Here is a 21,579-nt window from a genome sequence, read left to right on the forward strand (position 1 = left end):
CTCTGTAACTTTTATTTGAACACTTTTCTCATTAGTTACTTCCTGTTCAAATGTTTCAGCAATTTTCCAGTATGTTAACTCATTTCCTCCTGTTATTTACTTGCTTTTTTAATATTTTGGACTATCTGCCATGTTCATGGTTGCTGTCATTTTTCTGTCTCTTTGCGCAGCTGTTTGTTTACCCAGCTGTTGCTTCCTTTTCCTCTGTCAACGAACATTGATTTTTGTGTTGATTTACTATACTTTCCTCCTCTGGACCTTCTCATCCTACAGGGGTGCCTCTTCCACAAGAAAATATTTTACCAGATTGCAAACAACACTTCATACCAAGCTATTCCCTTCATACATAGTACATATTAAAACGTGCCCTAAGAATGCAAACTTTAAAAAATATTTGCAAGGTGAAGCTTCCAAACCTAAACTGGGGATGTGGCTAAGAGGAGAGAAATTTAGGACAGGCCTTTCAGAGACGGATATATCTGAACTGAATTTTGAAGACTGAGCAGAAGTTGGCTATGTACATGGAACTGAGGAGAAAGCATTCCTGCCTGAGAGAGCAGCGTGGGCAAAGGCACAGAGGGGAGAGAGGAGGACTTCTGCAAAATGCAAATAATTTAATATGGTAGAGCTTTAGCACCTTGGGAGTAGCTAGCGATGAGGCTAGCTTGGTGCACAGGGCAGTATAAAAGATTGACCTACTGGGCTTCCCTGGTGGCACAGTGGTTGACAGTCCACCTGCCGATGCAGGGGACACGGGTTCGTGCCCCGGTCCGGGAAGATCCCACACGCCGCGGAACGGTTGGGCCCGTGAGCCATGGCCGCTGAGCCTGCATGTCCGGAGCCTGTGATCCACAATGGGAGAGGCCACAACAGTGAGAGGCCCATGTACCGCAAAAAAAAAAAAAAAGATTGACCTACTGCCAATCAAGGTTGAGATTTTACTCATAAGGAAAAATGGAGAGCATTTTTCCTCTGTGAGGGAGATGATAAGGGTGTTCCCCCAGGGGCTATAAGAGAGGAAAGAGAAACTGACTTTGGTGACTGGGAGGACCAGGGCTTAACATCACTAGAAAGCAGTGGTGAGGTCTAGGGGCAGTGTCCATGCTGATTTAGTATGAATGCTGCACCAGTTGTTAGATCTGTGTCCCTCCTAGGTGCGAGGGTGTTTTCAATTCTGGTGGCTCCTCTCATCATGATATAAAACACAAGAGAAGGTGGTTTGAGGGGAAAGATTATTACTCAATTTTGGACCTTCTGAGCTCTGGACATAAGATCACCCAGAAGAGCAATGGGCCAACATATAAAACACTGACAAATATAGCATTTAAATGGTGGGCAAAGCGGGTAGAATTCTAGCAAAAGGTAGATGGGCAGCGAGGTGAGGGGACACCAGGAAAGTGTTCAATAACAGAAGAGAAAAGAGTTTCAGAAGTTTGTCAACAGTGCTAGATGCTGAGAAGAGATCTAGTGAAACGAAGATAGAAAATGCTACCTGGAGTTTCAGTAACACACGTGTTTTCAGTGGCATCAGCTATTTTAGTAGAAATCAATTTAGATCATGGGTTGAAAACTCAAGTGTGTCCAGGGGCTAAGCTGATTAGGAAAATATACGCAGGGGCCAAGGACAGGACAAGAGGGAACGGATCTAGAAATAGCATGTACGTGTCCCATCTAAAGGATTTCAAATTAAAAAGAAAAAGAATGGCTAAGTTAAACAGTCATGCAGACCAGGTCTGGCCCGCTGACAACAAGTCAACCCTCAAAACTTAATCAAAATTCCAAATGACAATGAGACCATGAAACCACAAAATCCCTTTGAAGCAGATGAAAAAACAAATGTAGTAGATTTGGTCTCTTGTTGATGAAATGAGTGATAGTCTCAGATAAGAAATTGGAAGACCTATAATCAAATTACAGAAATAATCAACAAATTCTATTATCATGTTCTTGCTTAACACGTGTTATCTTATTTAAGCCTTGTAGTAATTCTATGAAGAGGGCATTATCTCTTTTCTGCTGAGGAGGAAATTGAGGAACAGAGCAGTTAAGTCTTTTAGAGAAGCTTCCTAGCTGGAATGCAGATAGTAGATTCCAGATTCCAACTCAGCTCAATCTGACTGGTGATTCGACGCTCTTTAAATCACACTGTGTAGCTTTTCCTTAAGGGGAAGATGTATGCCTCCCGCCCCGTATGAATTCATTCACCTGTGATCTGGGATACACTCCTCACCTTCTCAAAGATCTGGTCCATGTTACCCTCTTTATCCCCTTTATCTTCATCCATTCCCTTCCACTGGCCCATTTCCCCCATGTGAGCTCTTGGCCAAGTCTTCCTCACTTAAAACAAACTAACAACAAACAAAAATTTTCTCAGAAGTACATCTTTCTCTAGCTGCTTCCTGATCTCTTTCTTTCCATGCCTAGCTGATTTCTTCTTATCTCAAGTCACCCATACTCCCTGGGAGATTTCATTCACTTTCATTTCCCAAACTAGGACCCAAACTGGTAATGGGTGGAAAACACTATTTTAACAACTGATGCCAGAGTCCTTTTTGGAAACAGAATTCCCTTTGTTTAAGTGTAGAGGGTGCTTTGGGTGTTGAAGGTGAAATTCTAAGAGTATGTCCTGGGAGTAGAAAGGGAAATAAGTGATAACTAACCACTCCTGCATACGTAATTAATGGGAATTTGGGGGCAGGGAGAGCCAAAGGGTGAGATGAAGGGAGAAAGAAATGAGGAGTAACAACATCCCAGGATACTAGAGAGTAGCAGTAACACACCAAGTGAGACCTTCCCAGTGACATGGTGGTCAAATACTTTTTTTTTTTTTTTTTTGCGGTACACGGGCCTCTCACTGTTGTGGGCCTCTCCCGTTGTGGAGCACAGGCTCCAGACACGCAGGCTCAGCGGCCATGGCTCACGGGCCTAGCCGCTCCGCAGCATGTGGGATCCTCCCGGACTGGGGCACGAATCCGTGTCCCCTGCATGGGCAGGCGGACTCTCAACCACTGTGCCACCAGGGAAGCCCCTGGTCAAATACTTTTAAGCACAGAAATGTCAGATGTTCCATCTTTATATTCTTTGCTTGATAGTTTTTCAGTGTCTCCGCTCTCGTACCTCAAACCTTCTATACATTTTGCTACACATGCATTATGCCTTTGGGAACAGTATTTTGGAAAAGTTAAGGAAAGAAAGCTTTAATCCATGTCTACACTGATGTGGAGCAGCAAGAGACCAGTCACAGGAGATGAGATGAGGTGACAAGTAAACTGAAGGAAACAGGTAATTGCAATAAACAATGATCATGTAAATTTAAGCTTATGGAAATTCCCAAAATATTGGGGACAGCATTGAACTCTCTGGCTGATACAGGATAGGAGTTGCAGGTCAGTCTGAAAAAAAATTTCAAGGGATAGGTTGACCTCTACTCACATCTAAATTCATGTTGATGATTTCCTGATCTCTGGCTCCAGCCCGGTACTCAAACATTCCAAAATTATGTGGCAGAACAGCATAATGGTTAAGAGCGTAAACTCTGAAGCCCTAACACCTACATTGGAATCTCCTCTCTAACTAACATTGTGAGCATGGTTTAGTTTCTTCAGCTGTATGTACTTCAGTTTCTTCATCTGTAAAACAGAGATATTAGTTGTATCTAGCTTATAGGGATGCTTTCTCACATGAATTAATACTTGCAAAGTATTTAGAACCGTATCTGTCCCATTGTCAACACTCAATAAATATTAGCATTTATTATTACAACCAATAGACTGCTGGTCATTTCCACTTTGATTCATTTACACACTCAACAATTATTTATTGAGTACCTGTTATGTGCCAGGCATTGTTCTATGCAATATAGGATAGAGCAGTGAACAACATAAACAAAGTCTCTGCTCCCTAAGATCCTTCATTTGAGTGAGAAGAGATACCCAATAAACAAAAATGAACATGATTTGGGGAGTTCCATGAAGAAAATAAAGTAGGATGATAGGAAAGAGAGGGTGAGGTGTTGCTATTTTATTTAGAGTGACATTTTAGCAGAGGTCTAAAGAAAATGAGGCAGCAAGTCCTGTGGAGATCTGCAGGAAGCATCTCAAACTCAGCATCTTCCCTCTGTTATCTTTTGCAACAACCATATTCCTTAACTGAACAAATGGTACAACCATTCACCAGTGACTGAACCCAGCCTTAAAACATGTATTCTTCCCCTTCTCACAGCTTCTGTACCCAACTGGTCACTAAGTTTCCTTTTTATAACATCTTTTGAGTGTACTTTCTTGTCTCTATTACTTACAGGTTGAGCCACATGAAACGGACATTCTACAGATCAAAAACAGTTGAACATGGGCATGTGCTCATCAAAACCATCTTGTTTTCCTCCAGAGCATGCAAGAGGACTACTTACCAGAATTCCTTGTGGCTGGGCAGAGCCATGTGATGTGTTCTGGACAGAACTGCTGTATGACACTTCAGCCTGGACCCTAAAATCTCTCTCCCCAATATTCAATATCCACCTGCCCTAGTCCTTCCTCTGTCAGTAACACAAAATAAAGCAGACACAGTCAAGGACTCTATGGCCCCAGGGGAATGGTGGAACCACTGGATAGAAGAAGTTTAGGTTCATAAATGACAGCATGGAGCAGAACCCTTCCTCTTCCTCAGGTGCCCTCAAATTACATGTGAGTGAGAAAGGATACTTTATTGTATCAAGCCATGAAGATTTGCAGTAGTTTTTTATAGCAATTAGCCCACCCTAACTAATGCATATCCTCAATGCCACAGTTTTATTTCAGATCATCCTCAATCTTCCTCTGTATCATAGCAACAACATCCAAATTGATCTCTCAGTCTCCAACACATCCTTCTCAAGGCTCCCCAAGTCATTGTCCCAAGCCCCAACCTGACCATGTCAATCCCCCGTCAAGGAGGAGCTCTTCAATGGCTTGCCCTCAACTTGTCCAGGCAATTCTGGATAACCCCTGCCTACCTCTGCAGCCTCTCTTTTTTGCTATTGCTCATCAGCACTCTCTGCCTTTGCCCAGCCCAGCCCAATTACCTGCTGTTCCTCAGATGGGCCATGCCCACTCACGCCTCCAAGCCATTGTACATGTTATGCCTTCTGTCTGAAGTGAACACCCCCATTGCCCTGTTAATTCCTAGTAATCTTTCAGGAATCAACTCATGGCACCTGCTAGAGAGTTTTCCATGACCCCAAGCCGGGATTAGGTAGCTAACTTTGTGCCTTTTAGCACTTTAGTTTTATCAAGGTACTTACTACCTTGTCATGTAATTTTCTCCTTACGGCTCCTTTACTGATTCCTTCAAAAAAGGCTAATTCCTTTATCTTTGTATTCTCTAAGCCAAATACTGTGCCTGACACAGTGTAGGCATTCATTCTGTATAAATGCATACAGGAATGAGTGAATTTTTAAGCATTTTTGCATCTTTGTCACAGAATGCATTCCAAAATATGCTACAGGACAAAACACAAAATTATTCCCAGGAAATTTTTTTTTCCCAGGAATACTAAGAAAATACAAGAGATACTTTTGATTGCCTTCACATTTGTCAAGCAACATCTTCTTTCACTGGTTTTTATGCAAACCATCCCCGCCTCACCCCAGTCTTAAACCGGAAAATGGGTAATTAGAAAATGAATAGCACTCTTAAATACAAATCTCTCATTAGAAGCTAGGTCATTTTCTTGTAAACAGAATATGATCATTTTCAACAAACATCAAACCCTCTAAGAATCATATAATCATTTTTCAATCTCACGAAGCATTTAGAAAAATTTCATTGTTTTTCGAGACAAATAAAACTGTGCTTGTTTTTCTGACCATAGGTGTTCTTCTTTTGTGGTTTCTCCCTTTTGTAGTTCTCAAAAGAGCAATTATATTTATTTCTTTAAAATTCCATATGAAATTAAAGCCACAGTAAACTTTAAAAACAGATATAGATTTATTTTAAGACATATAAAATTAGGTGAGGTATATTCTAATCTGTGGAATGTCACCTTTTAGGTAAAAAAATAGGGCAATGTTGGCACAAAGCAATAATCTTATATTTTAAAAAACAGATCCCATTTTAGAAGCCAATAGATATTACCGTATTTGTGTCTCACAAAAAATTTTAATATAGATGGTGGTCTCAAATGTGGCTTCCAATGGTAGAGAGGGTACTTGGAGAAGACTGAACATTCAGCCTCTTCCACAGGCAAACTACGCAACCTTAAGCAAGTTACTTCATCTCTTTATGCCTCAATTTTTCTCCTCTGGAAAAAATGGAGATAACAAGAGCACCTAGTTATACGGTTGCTGTGAGATCTAGGTGAGTTCATACGCGTGATGCACCTTGAATAGTGCCCGGCACATAAGAATTCTTATAATTTTTGCTTTATCATCATCATCACCACCATCATCGCCATGATCGCCATCACCATCATCATCATAATCACCATTATCATCATCATCACTATCAACACCATCATCATCATCACCATCATCAGCATCTTCACCATCACCATTCTTCCTCTCCTCTCTGCAAGAACAAGTAATGAGAAACCGATTCTTAAAGAACTCTAGAGAAGTAAACATTACTGTCAAGGAAACAAGTTATAAATGAACAGAAAAGCCACTTCCTAGGCAGGATATGGCTAGCACGTGTTTATCCAGGCATTGCTAGAATACTGAAATGAGTATAACTGTACATTTGTCATTTTTCTTTATTTTGTGAAAAAAATTAAATATGTGACTGATATTCCAAACTATCAGTGAACACTTAGAAATAACAGAATAAGGGTCAGTGAAAATGGTCAATTTCATGTAGTTTGCCAGAGATTTATTGAGAGCAGAAAGGGACTATCAAAGAATCGTTTCTATAATAAAAAAGAAAAAAGCTAAATATAATCAAAGTTTTATAAGAGAATGATAACTCTCCAAAATATTGTAAAATTATTTTATCACAAAGAATTTATCTGTGCCCTCCATAATGTAATTTAAAACAATTAATGGAATCATTTGCATTTGCATGAACATTTTTAATGTACTGCACATTTATTCTAGGTATCACATTTATTTAATGATATATTCCATTATTCAATTATTATTCAGTTTAGAATTTTGCCAATAAAATCATTATCATACATCTAAATTATATGTTTTAATGTTATTAGAGTCTCTATTTCTTTGATTACTTCACAATTGAAAGGTTGTGAAGTAATGCAAGAAAATATGCAAGAAAATAACTTGCATTTCTCTTCTGTGGCATAAACTCAACTCAAACTGAAAATGTGGGGAGGATGTGAATGAAGGGATCCTTTTCTACTAGGTTCTGGAAAGGGGGTGGTGAGAGGGATGAGAGCCAGGAAAGAGCTGAGGGCAAAGGGCACTTGCTATCACTGTGCAGCCCACTGACTGATCTGAAGAAATAGAAGAATAAATGTTCCACCTGCCTTTAGCTGGATGACTAGGCAGGTTGAATGCTTGATATTGCCTCAAAAATATGACTAATCTGGGGAGACCTCTTGATGAGAATTTTTAAAAATGAAATCATTATTAACTAATCATTTACAAATCCCAAAAGCCACTAGAGAGTGTATTTGATAATCATGGGAAAGCATATGGAAATATCTCACTAGATGTGCCACCTGTAACTTGCAAAGTCTACTTTTGCAGGCTGCCACAAGACCCGTCATGGTGTCCATGACTCATCTGCAAAGAACACCCATTGCATTTGGTGTGGTCATTATATAGACAGGTCATTATCTCAAAAACGTAATCAACTATCAGATTTGACTTTCACTGAACCTTTCTAATCCATTTTTGGGTACGATCATTTGAGCATGCTACTTGGCAAACTTGCTCTGCTTCTGAAGATCAAGACAGAACGCTAGTTTGTATATAATTGCAACATGGTAGGTCTTAAATTGTAAATAAAAAGGTCTGCTTGAGAATTAAGCTCTATATAAACTCAACAAAATGATTCCTGAGACGCTTGGAATTTACAACTAACCAACCTCAAAAGCATATACTTAAGGAACAGAAGAATGAACTCCAAGGCCTTATTTACAACTCACATGGTGGGACATGGATCATTCAAATACCACAATGAGTAAACTGGACAGACTTATTTTTAAATAGCATTGAATTATGGTTTCCTCTTTACAAAACCAATACATAGTAATTGTATAATTGTAGAGAAATTAAGAAATGAAGATAAGCACAAAGAAGTGTGTTTGGCATATAGTAAATGTTCAGTAAATATATGCTGAATGATAGAAAGAAGGAAAAATAAAATAATAATCACACAATTCCACCAGAGTTGACTTCTATTAACATACTGATTTCCATCTTTCAACACACACATACACACACATCCCTAAAAGCAGGATTGAAATTTACACACAACTCAGAACTCTCCCTTCTTTTTTCCCTCTACAGTTGCCTTCATCTTGTTCTGGTGTTCCCATTCTTACTAATGGAGAAAACCTTCCATTTGTCAGTTTAAAGTCATTCAGTGTCTTTTGAAGTAAAACAGTCTTTGGACTAAATGTTTCATCCATTTAAAATGCAAAACTCCTTCAGAGTTGGGGCTTCCCTGGTGGCGCAGTGGTTGAGAGTCCGCCTGCCGATGCAGAGGACACGGGTTCGTGCCCTGGTCCGGGAAGATCCCACATGCCGCAGAGCGGCTGGGCCCGTGAGCCATGGCCGCTGAGCCTGCGCGTTTGGAGCCTGTGCTCCGCAACGGGAGAGGCCACAACAGTGAGAGGCCCGCGTACCACAAAAAAAAAAAAACCAAAAAAAAAAAAAACAACTCATCCAGAGCTGTTTTTCCTCTTTCAGGAGGTCTCTCCTCCTACTCTCCCCTCTGGATCCTCATAAAATTGGTGGATCCTTTGGCCATCTCTAATGCACTGTAGTTTATCTTGTCTGGTCCTTGGGGTCTAGCTCTGGTGTCTCTCAGATATGGTCAGTATCTCTGGTTTTTCTGGACACCAAGCTGGCCACTAGTACTCAAGTCTGTGGTCCCCTCTGCTGTCCCGGTAATCCATGGTTGCCCTTCCCCAACCTTGGGCCTCTTCTTCTCTATCGGTACTCTTTTTTTTTTTTTTTTTGGCTGGGTCGCACGGCATGCGGGATCTTAGCTCCCCAACCAGGGATCGAACGCATGCCCCCCTGCAGTGGAAGAGTGGAGTCCTAACCACTGGACCACCAGAGAATTCCCCCTCCATCGGTGCTTTTAATGTTTTTGTATCTTCCTACTGGAAATATGGAAATGTTGTGATTCTCAAAATATCACATGCAGGCTATGGAGAACTGGAGACATCATCTCAAGCCCACCCCTGGGCACTCTCTTTTAGCCATTTTTTATTTACCTCCCAGCACCGAGATGGACTCCACTTCGGCTCCCAGTCTCCTTGGAGAGACACATAGTCCTTTCAGACACACACCCTGCTCATTCACACTATTAATACCCTAACTCTAATTTATACTATCACCTGGAAAAAAGAAGAGGAGGCATGAGGACAGATGGGGAAGAAAGGAAAAAGAGAGAGAAAACAGAAGAATAGGAAACAAAGGGACACCAGGAAGAGGAGGTAAATAAAAAGTACTGTCAAAAACAAATGGAAAGACAAAATCAAAAACTTGTGTGGTACAGAGTTTGAGAAACAAATAGAGAAAAGGAACAAAAATCATTTCACTTCTTTCCCTGTCACCGACTCCATTCTCCATCTGCCACAGTGAACCAAGTTGCAGAGGGAAATAGCAAAGTGAAGAAAGTAACTAAGAAGAGGAGGTGAGGTGTGTCTCAGTTGCTCTGTTCAACTCCAAGGACTAATTATACACCCATTTCCTCTCACCTCCAATTCTTTCAAATCATGAACTGCAAACAGCCCCAGACAAACCTCGGTAAGCTGCAAAACAGTTGATTCTGTGGCGAGGTAAAAACAGAGGCTAAGAGTTAATTATATTACAGTTGTTGAAAACAGAACATCTATTTTTATTTCATGTTGTGATTCAAGTGTTAGTGGATTACATCAGCTTTTAAAGTAAACCGTCTTCCCCACTTACACTTCTATTAGATGTGCGGGCAAATAGCGACTCCTTCCATTTCTATCTGTCCTCAGTCACTGCCTGTCTACACTAGAAAGTATTTTGATAACAAATTTTATATGTTATATATACCCAGAAGCCATTCTCCTATCTCTCTAAACATGGTTAATACCAACCTTCTTCTCCCACTGCTCAAAAATGGAAAAGAAAGCTGAAAAAAAAAACAGAACAGCACATATATCGGAATCTTCTTAGTACCATGCTCTATAATCACAGTGTGTTAGGATAACAGACCAAATATATTTATAGGAAGGATGAATTTGGGGAAAAAAGTTCATTGACTTATTATATCTGTTATTGGATTAATTTATTTTTAACGTGAGAGTTTCTATCTTTCAGCATCATCCTGCAGGGGTTTCCTGGAACTAGGTGGGGCAGTTAAGTTCCTCCTTAGAATCTCTGAGAAAAGCCTTCTGCTAGGTCATATGCTAAGTTGGAAAAGCATGGTCCAGACAGATGTTCAGCAGAAGAAGGTGCCTCACAAGAAGGAACTGTAGAAAGAAAAAAAAAAAAACAACTTTTTGCTCTTCTTGAGTAATTTTATTTCAGGAATCGATTTACATGAGAAAATCCTTAATTTTCCAGAAGGAATATCTCTAATACTTAAGGAGGAGAGAAATGATACCGAAGAGTTTATGTTTTTGTCACAGTTGGTAAAAATTATTCAAAATACCAAAGGAATTTTAATTAAAAGTAGAGCACTCTGTGTGAAAGAAAAGTAATATTATTGCTAGTTAACGAGGAAAAGACCATATACATACTGTCTTTCTGGGTTTTATTTTTCTTTGCAAGCAATTATTACAGCTCATTGATTTATTTATGACTGAGAACTAAAATTAGCTTATTTATATATTAATAGTAAATAAGTCTATATAGTAGTGATGGTTCATTTTACGTGTCAACTTGATTGGGTCACGGGGTGCCCAGGTGTCTGGTTAAATGTTATTTCTGGGTGTGTCCGAGAGGTTGCTTCCAGAGGAGATTAGGATTTGAATCCATCTGAGTAAAGCAGGTAGTTCTCCCCATCATCCAAGCCACTGAGGGCACGAATAGAACAAAAAGTCAGAGGATGGGAGAACTCATTCTCTCTGCCTGATTACTGTAGCTGGACGTTGGTCTTCTGCTTTTGGATTGGGACTTAACACCATTGGTTTTGAGGCCTTTGGACAGGGAGTAGAACCTAACTATGTATTCTTGGTTCTCAGTCCTTCAAACTTGGACTGGAACTAAACCACCAGTTTTCCAGTCTCCAAGCGTGCAGACAGCGGAGGATGGGACTTCTCAGCCTCCACAGTTGCATGAATCAATCCTCTATAATAAGCCTCTTCATCTATCTATCTATCTACCTATCTATCTACCTATCTATCTATCTATCTATCCTATTGGTTCTGTTTCTCTGTAGAATCCTAACTAATACAATAGTCATATACTTTAACATAAATAACGTAAGACAAAGACATGCGCACGTACCTAAATTTATATCTAAATGGCTAGACGGTGTTACCCACACTATTGTATCAGCAGGCAGAACTCACGGCTGCTCTGAAAAGCCAAGTTTAGAGGGACATTAACAAGCTCTTTCTTATTTCTTTAAAGCCTAGAAGAGCAAAACAAATAGTCTGTTCATTCATGTCACTAATTCCAGCATTTATTTAACAAATGTTTGTTGACTTGTGATGGGGAATGAGGATTATAAAATTAATTATGGTCACTGTAGAAAAGGTAAAAGGTATACTTAAGAAAAAGAAATCCCTCATAGACTCATGCAAGTGCTGAATGCACTGGCATATTTCTCCAGAGTGTTTTGTCCCCTATATATTTTTCACAAGTTGAGATCTTACATATATCTTCTATTCCATGCTTTTTTAAAAAATATTAAAGCAAAAGTATTTCCAAAATCATTTAAAGCCACTGAATGGGGACTTCCCTGGTGGAGCAGTGGTTAAGAATCCACCTGCCAGTGCAGGGGACACGGGTTCAATCCCTGGTCCGGGAAGATCCCACATGCCGCGGAGCAACTAAGCCCGTATGCACAGTTACTGAGCCTGCGCTCTAGAGCCCGCGAGCCACAACTACTGAGCCTGAGTGCCACAACTACTGAAGCCCGTGCGCCTAGAACCCGTGCTCCGCAACAGAAGTCACCGCAATGAGAAGCCCGTGCACCGCAACGAAGAGTAGTCCCCGCTTGCCACAACTAGAGAAAGCCTGCACACAGCAATGAAGACCCAACACAGCCAAAAATAAATAAATAAAATAAATAAATTTATTTTTAAAAAGCTACTGAATGCATTTCTTACATTTTGCATGTTTAGGGTGTGGCAATTTTATCAACGTCCTCACATAGTATCCATTCCGACCTCTTTCTGTGCCTTCTGCTCAGAAGCTGGGATACTAAAAACTGCATTTCCCAGACTTCTTTACAGCTAGGGTTCCAGCTGTGATGTAGGTTCAGCCAATGAAATGCACCTGTGTGTCTTGAATTCTGAACTGAGTTGAATGAATTGTTTTTGAAATTTTTGTTGTAAAACATTTAATATTAACCTATAGTACAATGTAAACTTTTATGAAAAAAATTTAAAGTACACTAGATTTCTTCAGTAAATGATCACATAACTATCCAGGTGCGGTACAAGTTGGGGCACTGCATCCTTTGTGGATGGATTTCCTGTGGCTGCATCCCTCACAAGTCCTAAAAGAAAAATGGTTGTTAAGTGGAGCTCCTTGTTCGAGCACCAGATAACACTCCTGTGATTTTGCATTCTGGGGGTGATCACTCCTTCCCACACTCATTTTCTGTGACTTTTTCCTTGGCCTTGGCACCATTAGCAATTTTCATAAGGACTGTTCAGTTGAAGATTCTAGGTTCTTTTTAGCTTGTTTAGTTTTTGTTTTTGTTTTTAAGAGACAAATATTCTCCAGTGGCCATCTCTTATCCAAACATCATAGTGAAGGCAAGCAAGGAGAAAGAAGTATTTGTTGCAGGAAATTCTGCAGAAGTGGAAGAAAAGACTGGAAGGGCCCCCACTGAGGCTGCAGAAACTCAACTGACTCCAATTGGGTGTCTTTGCTTGATCATTTCCTGTGGAAATGCAGCCAAATCTATAACTTCAGTCTTGAGAGTGCAGAATGAAACTGGAAACAAGTGTTTTTGTTTTAAAGTCAGATTCTGACTCAAGTAGCATGCGTCTGGAGCTAGCAGCTGACGTGTAGTTTCTCATTGTGGCAGATGGCTCCCTGCTCTGCCCTCTACTGATCACAGTAAGTTCTGCAGTGCGGCCTTTGGAGTCGTTCTCTGTTTCTTCAATGTTTCATCAACCTCCCAACGATTTTAAAATCCAGTTAAATCAATCCCTTTATGCTTAAACTACCTAGTATGGATTACATTCTCTACCATAAATCTCCAACAATAGAGTATTTGTAATTGTTCAAGATAATACTTAATTCTTTGATACCCCTCTTTTTTTTTTTTGCTTTCTACTTTATGCTATACAGATTTCAAGATTACCATTGTAAGATTGACTTTCAGAGTGTTATTCATAATTCAAAAGGTAGGAACATTTTTAAGGTTCTTGATACATGTCAATTCTTCTGTTTTTCTAGAAGAAAAGATTGCACTAATTTAGTCCCCCATTATTCTCCCATAAGAATGTACAGTCATTGTTATCTTTTCTCTTTATTTTTGCTACTTCGACGGTTAAAAATAGATAACTTGCTATTTTAATGTAATTGTATTTAATTATTAATATTGTTGAATACTTACTCATTTCATGAGCCATCTGCATATACTTCTTTGTGACTTTTCCACCTTTATATCCAATTATCTCCTGGGCTGTAATATTTTTCATATCTATTTACATAGTATCTTTATATATGAAAGACATTTACCATTTTTCTTTTCATAGCTGATATAATTTTCCCCTAAATTATTGTTGGATTTTCAACTTTATTCATGTTTTGGGCAGAAGAAATTAAAAATTTTTGGAGTCAAATAATCACCCTCCTGTGGTTTCTGTAGCACAAAGTATTCCATCCTCGGAACAAATAGGTATTCACATCAATGTTATTTTTTGTGTGGTTTGTTTCTTACGTTTTGTGTTCATTCTTATACTGGGTTGAATAGTGTTCATCCCCAAATCCTTGTCCACCCAGAAACTCAGAATGCAGCCTTATTTGGAAATAGGGTCTTTGTAATGTAATTAGTTACTCTGAAATTAGGTCATAGCAGATTAGGATGGGCCCTAATCCAATGACTGATATCCTTGTAAGAAGAGAAAACAGACACGGCCACACAGAAACACACAGGGAGAATGCTATGTGATGACGAAGGCAGAGATTGTAATGATGAGTCTACCAGCCAAAGATTGCTGGTGCCTCCAGAGGCTAGGAAGAGGCATGGAAGGATCCTCCCCTAGAGACATAAAGAGAGCACGACCTTGCCGATACCTGGATTTCACACTGCCAGCCTCCAGAGCCGTGAGACGGTAAACCTCTGTTGGTTTAAGCCCCTCAGTTTATGGTCATTTGTTACTGCAGCCCAAAGAAACTAATACGAGGAGTATACAATTGGTTTGGGTATATGGTCTCAGATAAAATGTTTTATTTTTTTTCTCAAATTGCAGATAACTGGTCCAGCTGAAGCCAGCTCCTAAAGGCATGTGAGAGTCAATTGCACTTCTCAATTCCACACTGGCATCACACTGGTAGCTTGAAATCGGACACAGTAGCCGTTCTTACACCATGAACGTTGGCAAACTCTACAAATCATGTTGCTCCCCCACAGCCCTACAGGTGGTTTTAAAACACTGACCAGCATACCACTGGTCAGTCCCTACATTTTTAACAGCTTTTGGATTTTACTATTAGTACCTTATACTGCAAATTTCCTTGAGTATTTGGCACTCTGCTGTGGTATGCGTGTGTATATATATACACACACACAGAGAACATATTATATAATCACGTAATTCAAGAAAGGTATTTGAGAAATATATTTTCTGAGCCCTTGTATTTTATATGAACAGACAACTTGGCTGCAGAAGGAATTCTGCTGTTCAAATCTCTGTACCTACTGTGACACTGCTCCTGAAGTTCAATGATATGGAGAAGTCTTAAACCACACTTATTCTTACTCCTTTGTAAGTGAACCATGTTTCTCTGACTCGGTGCTTGCAGAATTTTTCTCTTTATCCTTGAAATGTAAAAATGTTGTCAGAATATGTCAATGGGGGTCTTTCCCATTAAGTTGACCTTGGAATGTGACAAGTGCCTTTAATCTGTGGACCAGGTCCTGTTTCAGAAAAGATTCTTTAACATTTTTTTCTGATTGGGTCTAATGATTGCTTATTTTTGTTCTCTCTTGATTCTTCTGCAGAAAACCTGAAACTTACACGGCTCTCCTTTCTTTTTCCTCCATCTTATTTCTTTTTTAAAATTTCTTTTAACTTTTATATTGAAGTATATATTTTTTATTGAAGTATATATATGTATTATTTTCAGATCCCTTTCCATTAAGTTTATTACAAGATATTGAATATAGTTCCCTGTACTGTACAGCAGGACCTTGTTGATTACCTATTTTATACATAGTAGTTTGTATCTGCGAATCCCAAACTCCTGATTTTTCCCTTCCCCCCCTCCATTTCCCCTTTGGTAACCATAAGTTTGTTTTCTATGTCTGTGAGTCTGTTTCTGTTTTATAAATAAGTTCATCTGTATCATTTTTTAGATTCCACATATGTGCTATCATATGATATTTGTCTTTGACTTACTTCACTTAGTATGATAATCTCTAGGTCCAACCATGTTGCTGCAAATGACATTATTTCACTCTTTTTTATGGCTGAGTAGTATTCCACTATATATATGTACCACATCTTCTTTATCCATTCACCTGTCAATGGACATTTAGGTTGCGTCCATGTCTTGGCTATTGTAAATAGTGCTGCTATAAACATTGGGTTGTCCTCAACCTTATTTCTTGTCATGTACATCTCTGTTTTTCCCCTCTACATTCAAGTTTAAATATTACAGACTTTACTGTCTGCACTCTTTGCTGCATCCAATGTGAAACATATTGCTTTCTTTGCAATTCTGCCTGCTCTCAGCCATCTCTGTTTTCATCTGTACTTTCAGCTCATTCTCTGTTCTCCTAAATACCCCTTGTACCCAGTGAGTCAATTCCTGTTAAGTACATCAAGCTAAGGCTTTGAAAGTTTTTTTCTTATTTCCTCTGGAAAAATTTTTTTCTGTTTTTTTTCTTCTGAGCCTTTAAGTCACTTTTCTCTGTGCTGCAGAATATTTGGGGGGATCTACACCAAATATTTTAAAATTATTTTCCATAAACAGTAAACACACATGCACATATGCATGCACACAACCACTAACCTGATCCAGAACAATATTTGGCTGCAGAATGGGTGCAGGATGTCCTCTTACCCTCTTACTGGTCATTTAGGTGTTTGTACATTGTCTTTTTTGGATCTATTCCTAGAGAGAACGCTGGAGTGCTGAACCCTGGACCTCGTTTCCACTGTCTTGTAAACATTCATCTCTTGTTTCTACTGGACTCAGGGGGGATGTTCCACTCCAACTGGCCAGTTGACTGACTGCTAGGAAGTCATAGGCAAGCTCTAGTTCTTCTTCAGTCAATGACAGAAGTAAAAATTGTACTTCAAGCTGCACTATTCTTAGGGCTCTTCCTCCCTTCTTCATCTTCCCTCTGTAAACATTTTCCTGAAGCTTTTACACATCTCAGCCTGCAAAGTGCTACTGTCTCTACCCATGTCAGCAAATGTATTGTGAAGTATGGTTTCCAAGTGGACGAAAAAGAGAACTGACAGGGAGAAGGAAGGGCATGACAATATCAGTCTAAAAAGAGTTCACATGGCTTTGGAATTTTTCTGTTTCTTGGCTAGTGGATAGAATGGGGTTGAGTCATAGTCTTTTCCCATCTTCTTCCCAGATTTCTGTGCTCCTCTGGTTCAGTAGGATTAGTTTAGGATTATGACTCTCAACTCAACGTTCTCCTCCCTACAGTTAGTGGAAATTCCATAAAGATGTTAGCATTTGATTTCCTCTTATCCTTATTTTTCAGTTACCATGTAGATTTTTTTGGTTCATTTATTTATTTATGGTGATTTAATTTAAAATTTGGAATAAAGTATTTCACCAGAATGGCACATATTAACTTATATGTTATATGTTAATATATGTTAATATGTTAATATGCAGAATGGCACATATTAACTTGCTGAAGATTCACTCTCTGTGTGTCAAACACTCTGGTTATAAAAAGATGAAAGAGACCGTGCCCAGCCTTTGGAGAGCTAAGCCTTGTAAGGGAAAATGAGGAGGACCATCCAGGCAGAGGGCACTCCATGAGTGCAGCAGTGCTGGTGAGCGCAGTCTCTGGGGAGTGATGAATGACGCTGGAGTCTGAGGCAAATGGGAGAGGTGGTGAGGGATGGATGATGAGCTGCAACTTCATTGAGAAAGTGATGGGGATCCAGTCAAGAATTTTCATTTTGGATTTCAGAAGATGTATCTGTACTGTAGGGGAAAACAGATTGAAGGAAGGTCTTAGGACACTGTCTGAGCTCTGACAAAGGCTGTTATCCTTTGAACAAGGGCAATGGCATAAGAAATAATGAGACAGTACAAAGTTAATGAATAATGTGAAAGTAACACTGTCAGGGCTTTACAGGTAGAGGATGAAGCCAGGAGGTGCAAGGAAGACTTAAAGGTTAGTCACCTCAGTGACTGGCTGGATAGGGCTAATAACTGTAATAGGGATACAGGGACAAGAAAGATGTGATGGGAAAGATCATTAATTCACCCTGGGGATATATTAAATGTGAGATACCTATGGGACTTCTCCATGGAGGCAGCCAGTGGACACATAGCTGTCTGAAGCCAAGAAGAGAATCGCGGTCTGGGACGGATCTACGCTAGTGGCGGTTATGGCTGATGGAGGAGGCTGTGGATGTTTTCCCCAAGAGAAGGCAAATCCAGTGAGAAAAAAAAAAAGAGAGAGAGCTAAGAGGTAACACTGGGAAGCACCAACATCAAGGAGGGAGGGTAGATGAAAGAAAAACCAGCAAAGGAAGCTAACAAGAAACAGGAAAAAGAGATGTGTTGGGACCCAAGGGAGCAAAGAATTTCAAGGGTGGGGAGAGGGATAAACTAGGAGTTTGGGATTAACATATACACACTACTATATATAAAACAGATAACCAACAAGGACCTACTGTGTAGCACAAGGAACTATATCCAATATTTTGTAATAACCTATAAGGGAAAAGAATCTGAAAAATATATATATACATATATCTATATATTTATGTATAACTGAGTCACTGTGCTGTACACCTGAAAGTAACACATCGCAGCATTGTAGATCAATTATACTTCAATTTTAAAAAAAAGAAAAAAATTTCAAAGAAGCAGAAAAACAAATGTTGAAACAAATAATAACTGAAAGCGCTTGTATAATAACACAAGTGTTTCTAATCAGAAAACTCTTCCATCTAATGAGAATTTGTATTAGGAAGCCTCTGCCTTCTGGGCTTTTTAGCTATATCAGGCACAGGTTATTATCTAGCAAAGATTTGAGAAATGTAGCCTTTTTGTTTCACAGAATTTGTTGCAGTGATGAGCTGAGAGGTAACCCAAGAAGGATACAACTTTCCAAGAGCCTCTGGTCTTAGAAGACAGCAGTAGAGTTTGAATCCTGCCCTCTACGGGGCTTTGTGATACAGAAAAGTGGAGTCTGTTTCCCATTAGCTCTCCGAACGCCATCATTAATCTTGTGGGCAGCAGGGTCAGCTCTAAGAATAACTAGCCATATACATGGTGTGACATAAACAATACTAAAGATTCCTTTCCAATCAATTACTGAAAATACCTCCCCAGCCCCTACCCCTAAGACAGCCAAGGTGTCTGCAATTTCTCTAGTTAGAGAATTATTCTAATTTGCTAAAGCATTTAGATTCCTCCAGGTGGTTGCATAAAAACACTGAGAGGAGTAAAACATGAACTCATTATCAGCCATTAATATGTCAACAGAGAAACCTGTTCATCAAATGACTTGTTACTGTCTTAGGAAAAAAAGAGTTGCTATAGGGCATTGAGAAGACTTGAGTCATAGGGCCCTGCCTCTAGGACAGGGCTCTTGTAAAGAAGGAATACCATGTCACTGGGAATGGGAGATAGGATGCTTAAATAAGGGAAAGGGACAATGTAAAGCAGAGTTTCTCAGACTTTTTTTAACCCAAATTTCTCTTTAATAAATATTAAGATCTCTTATGTCGCTGTCCCTCCAGAACCCAAATTTCTCTTTAATAAATGTTAAGATCTCTTATCTTGTCACTGTTCCTCCAGATTCTGATGTACTTCCCAAGGTGGCTGTGACCTCCCCTAAGAATCACAAATCTGTAAATCCCAAACAACCAAAAGAAAATGTTGCTGAACATGATTTCCTATAATTTGTGAAAACTATAAGGAAGTTTCTTAAAATTTCCAAATATAAATATTTCAATATATAATTATATTATAATACTGCACATGTTTTTCCAAAGACCCATGTCCTGCCGGAGATCCTGACTTAACGTACCGTCTTCGTTACCACCACTACCCCTGTCACTAACACGTGCACTCCAAGACAGGCAAGAGGCAAGCAATTGGTCAAATTAACTAATATTGGCCATTTTTCCTCCCTGAGCTGGAGAGCATCATAGAAAAGAATTGTTATAGGCTGAAGCAAAACTTTAAACCAGAAAAACCAGCCCATGTGGTAAGAAAATGCCTGAAAAGAGAATAAGGAAACAAGAATTTGGGATGGCCAAATACAGACTAATTCTTCTATTTTATGCTAATATTTACAACAGGCTTTATTGCTTAGATTGGGTTGCTGTGGTTTTACAAATGCCAAATTACTAGAAGAATAAGAATTTCTCATCTGTGTGTTGACTGTTTTAAATGTGTTGGAAAAAACTGCCAGTTGGATTGAGCTACTGCTATGGAAAGGGACTGTTGCTAGGGTGATGCCGTAAGACCCATAAAGAGACAGGAAACCCACAGGATGTAGACAGGAAATCCACAGGATGCCAATAGGAAGCAGAAAGGCCCCCTTCCTCTTCCGCCAGCCTCCGTCTAATGCCCCCTATTGGAAAGCCTCACAGGGAACCAGGTGGCAAAGGAAAAATGTGATTTGTCCAACATCACAAAACACTGTAAAGGAAAGTGTGTTTGTAGCTGAGCGACAACAACCTACTAAATGGCACAAGCGGTAAGAGCGGAAGCATAAAAATTTGTTGGAAGACTATTGCAGTAATTCAGGAGAGAGATGATGATGGCTTGGACCAGGGTAGTGGCCGTGGAGAAGGTGAGAAATGGCTATAATATTTGAGAGAAGGTTCATCAGAATTGGCACTGGATTTAATCAAATATAAGGTATGAAAGAAAAAGATAAGCCAAGGTGGACTCCAAGGTTTTTGAACCGAACAACTGGAAAAACAGAGTTTCCATTTTTTCAGATGGAGAAGATGGCAGAACCCATGAGTTTTAAAGGGGAAAAAAATAGGAGTTCTGTACAGATTATTTTAAGTTTGAAATTCATATTTGATATCCTAATAGATTAGCCAAGCTGAGAGTTGGGTATATGAGCATGGAGATAAAGAATTATGTCCTGGCTGCAGTATAAATTTAGGAGTCATCAGAGTATATATAGTATTTAAAGCCATGAGACTGGAAGAAATCCTGTAGGGAATAAACAAATAGAGAAAAAGAAAAGTTAGAGGGTAGATTCCTGGAGCACTCCAATGCTCACAGGTTTAGGAGTTGAGATGCCAGGAAAAGCTACTAAGAAGCAGTGGCTTCTGAAACAGCAAGAGAATCAAAAGAGTGTGGATTTGGAAGCTAAGTGGAGAAAATGCATTAAGAGGGAGAAGGATCAAGTGTGTCACATGGTACTAATAGGTCAAGTAAGATAAGAACTGACAATTAACAATGAGGAGTTAAAGAAATAACCCAAGAAAATTTCCCAAAGTGGGAGGACATGTGCTTGCAGATTAAAAAGGTCCACTGAGTTCTAACATGATAAATGAAAATAGGCCAATAATAAGGAACATCATTGTGAAATTTCAAAATACTGGGGGTGCAGGAAGAGAAGGAGGTGAAGATAAGACCAGTTTGGAACTCAGGGGGAAACAGAAATCCAGGTCACATACAAAGATCAGGAATCAGAATGACATCACTTTTCTCAAAAGCAACTTTGGAATCTAGAAAACACTGGAGAAATGTCTTCAAAATGCTAAAAGAAAAGGATTTCCAAACAAGAAGTAAAATCCTACCAAAAATATCAATCAAGTTTGAGGGTAGAATAAAGATAATTTCAGACACACAAGATCTCAAAACTTTTAATTCCCTTGTACCTTTTCTTGGGAAGCCATTGGAGGATGTGCAC

The 21,579-nt window shown here is 39.4% G+C and overlaps 1 protein-coding gene across 4 annotated transcripts in view; it reads right to left on the reverse strand.

Moving 5' to 3' along the window:
• ST8SIA1 (ST8 alpha-N-acetyl-neuraminide alpha-2,8-sialyltransferase 1) overlaps positions 1-21,579 on the reverse strand; it is a 155,748-nt gene that overhangs the window by 22,160 nt on the left and 112,009 nt on the right. The window contains exon 5 of one of the 4 annotated variants that reach the window (XM_049694229.1): positions 5,941-6,543. The exons of 1 other annotated variant lie outside the window; for it this stretch is intronic. In XM_049694229.1, coding sequence (XP_049550186.1) covers positions 6,330-6,543 — 214 coding nt within the window. In that variant the 3' untranslated portion in view covers positions 5,941-6,329. Of the gene's footprint in view, positions 1-5,940; positions 6,544-9,995; positions 11,661-15,082; positions 17,667-21,579 lie in introns of those variants that run through there. 2 more of the 4 variants (XM_033430251.2, XM_033430250.2) reach the window with 2 other exon arrangements.

The sequence above is a fragment of the Orcinus orca genome, chromosome 11, assembly GCF_937001465.1.
Source record: "Orcinus orca chromosome 11, mOrcOrc1.1, whole genome shotgun sequence".
Lineage (NCBI taxonomy): Eukaryota > Metazoa > Chordata > Mammalia > Artiodactyla > Delphinidae > Orcinus > Orcinus orca.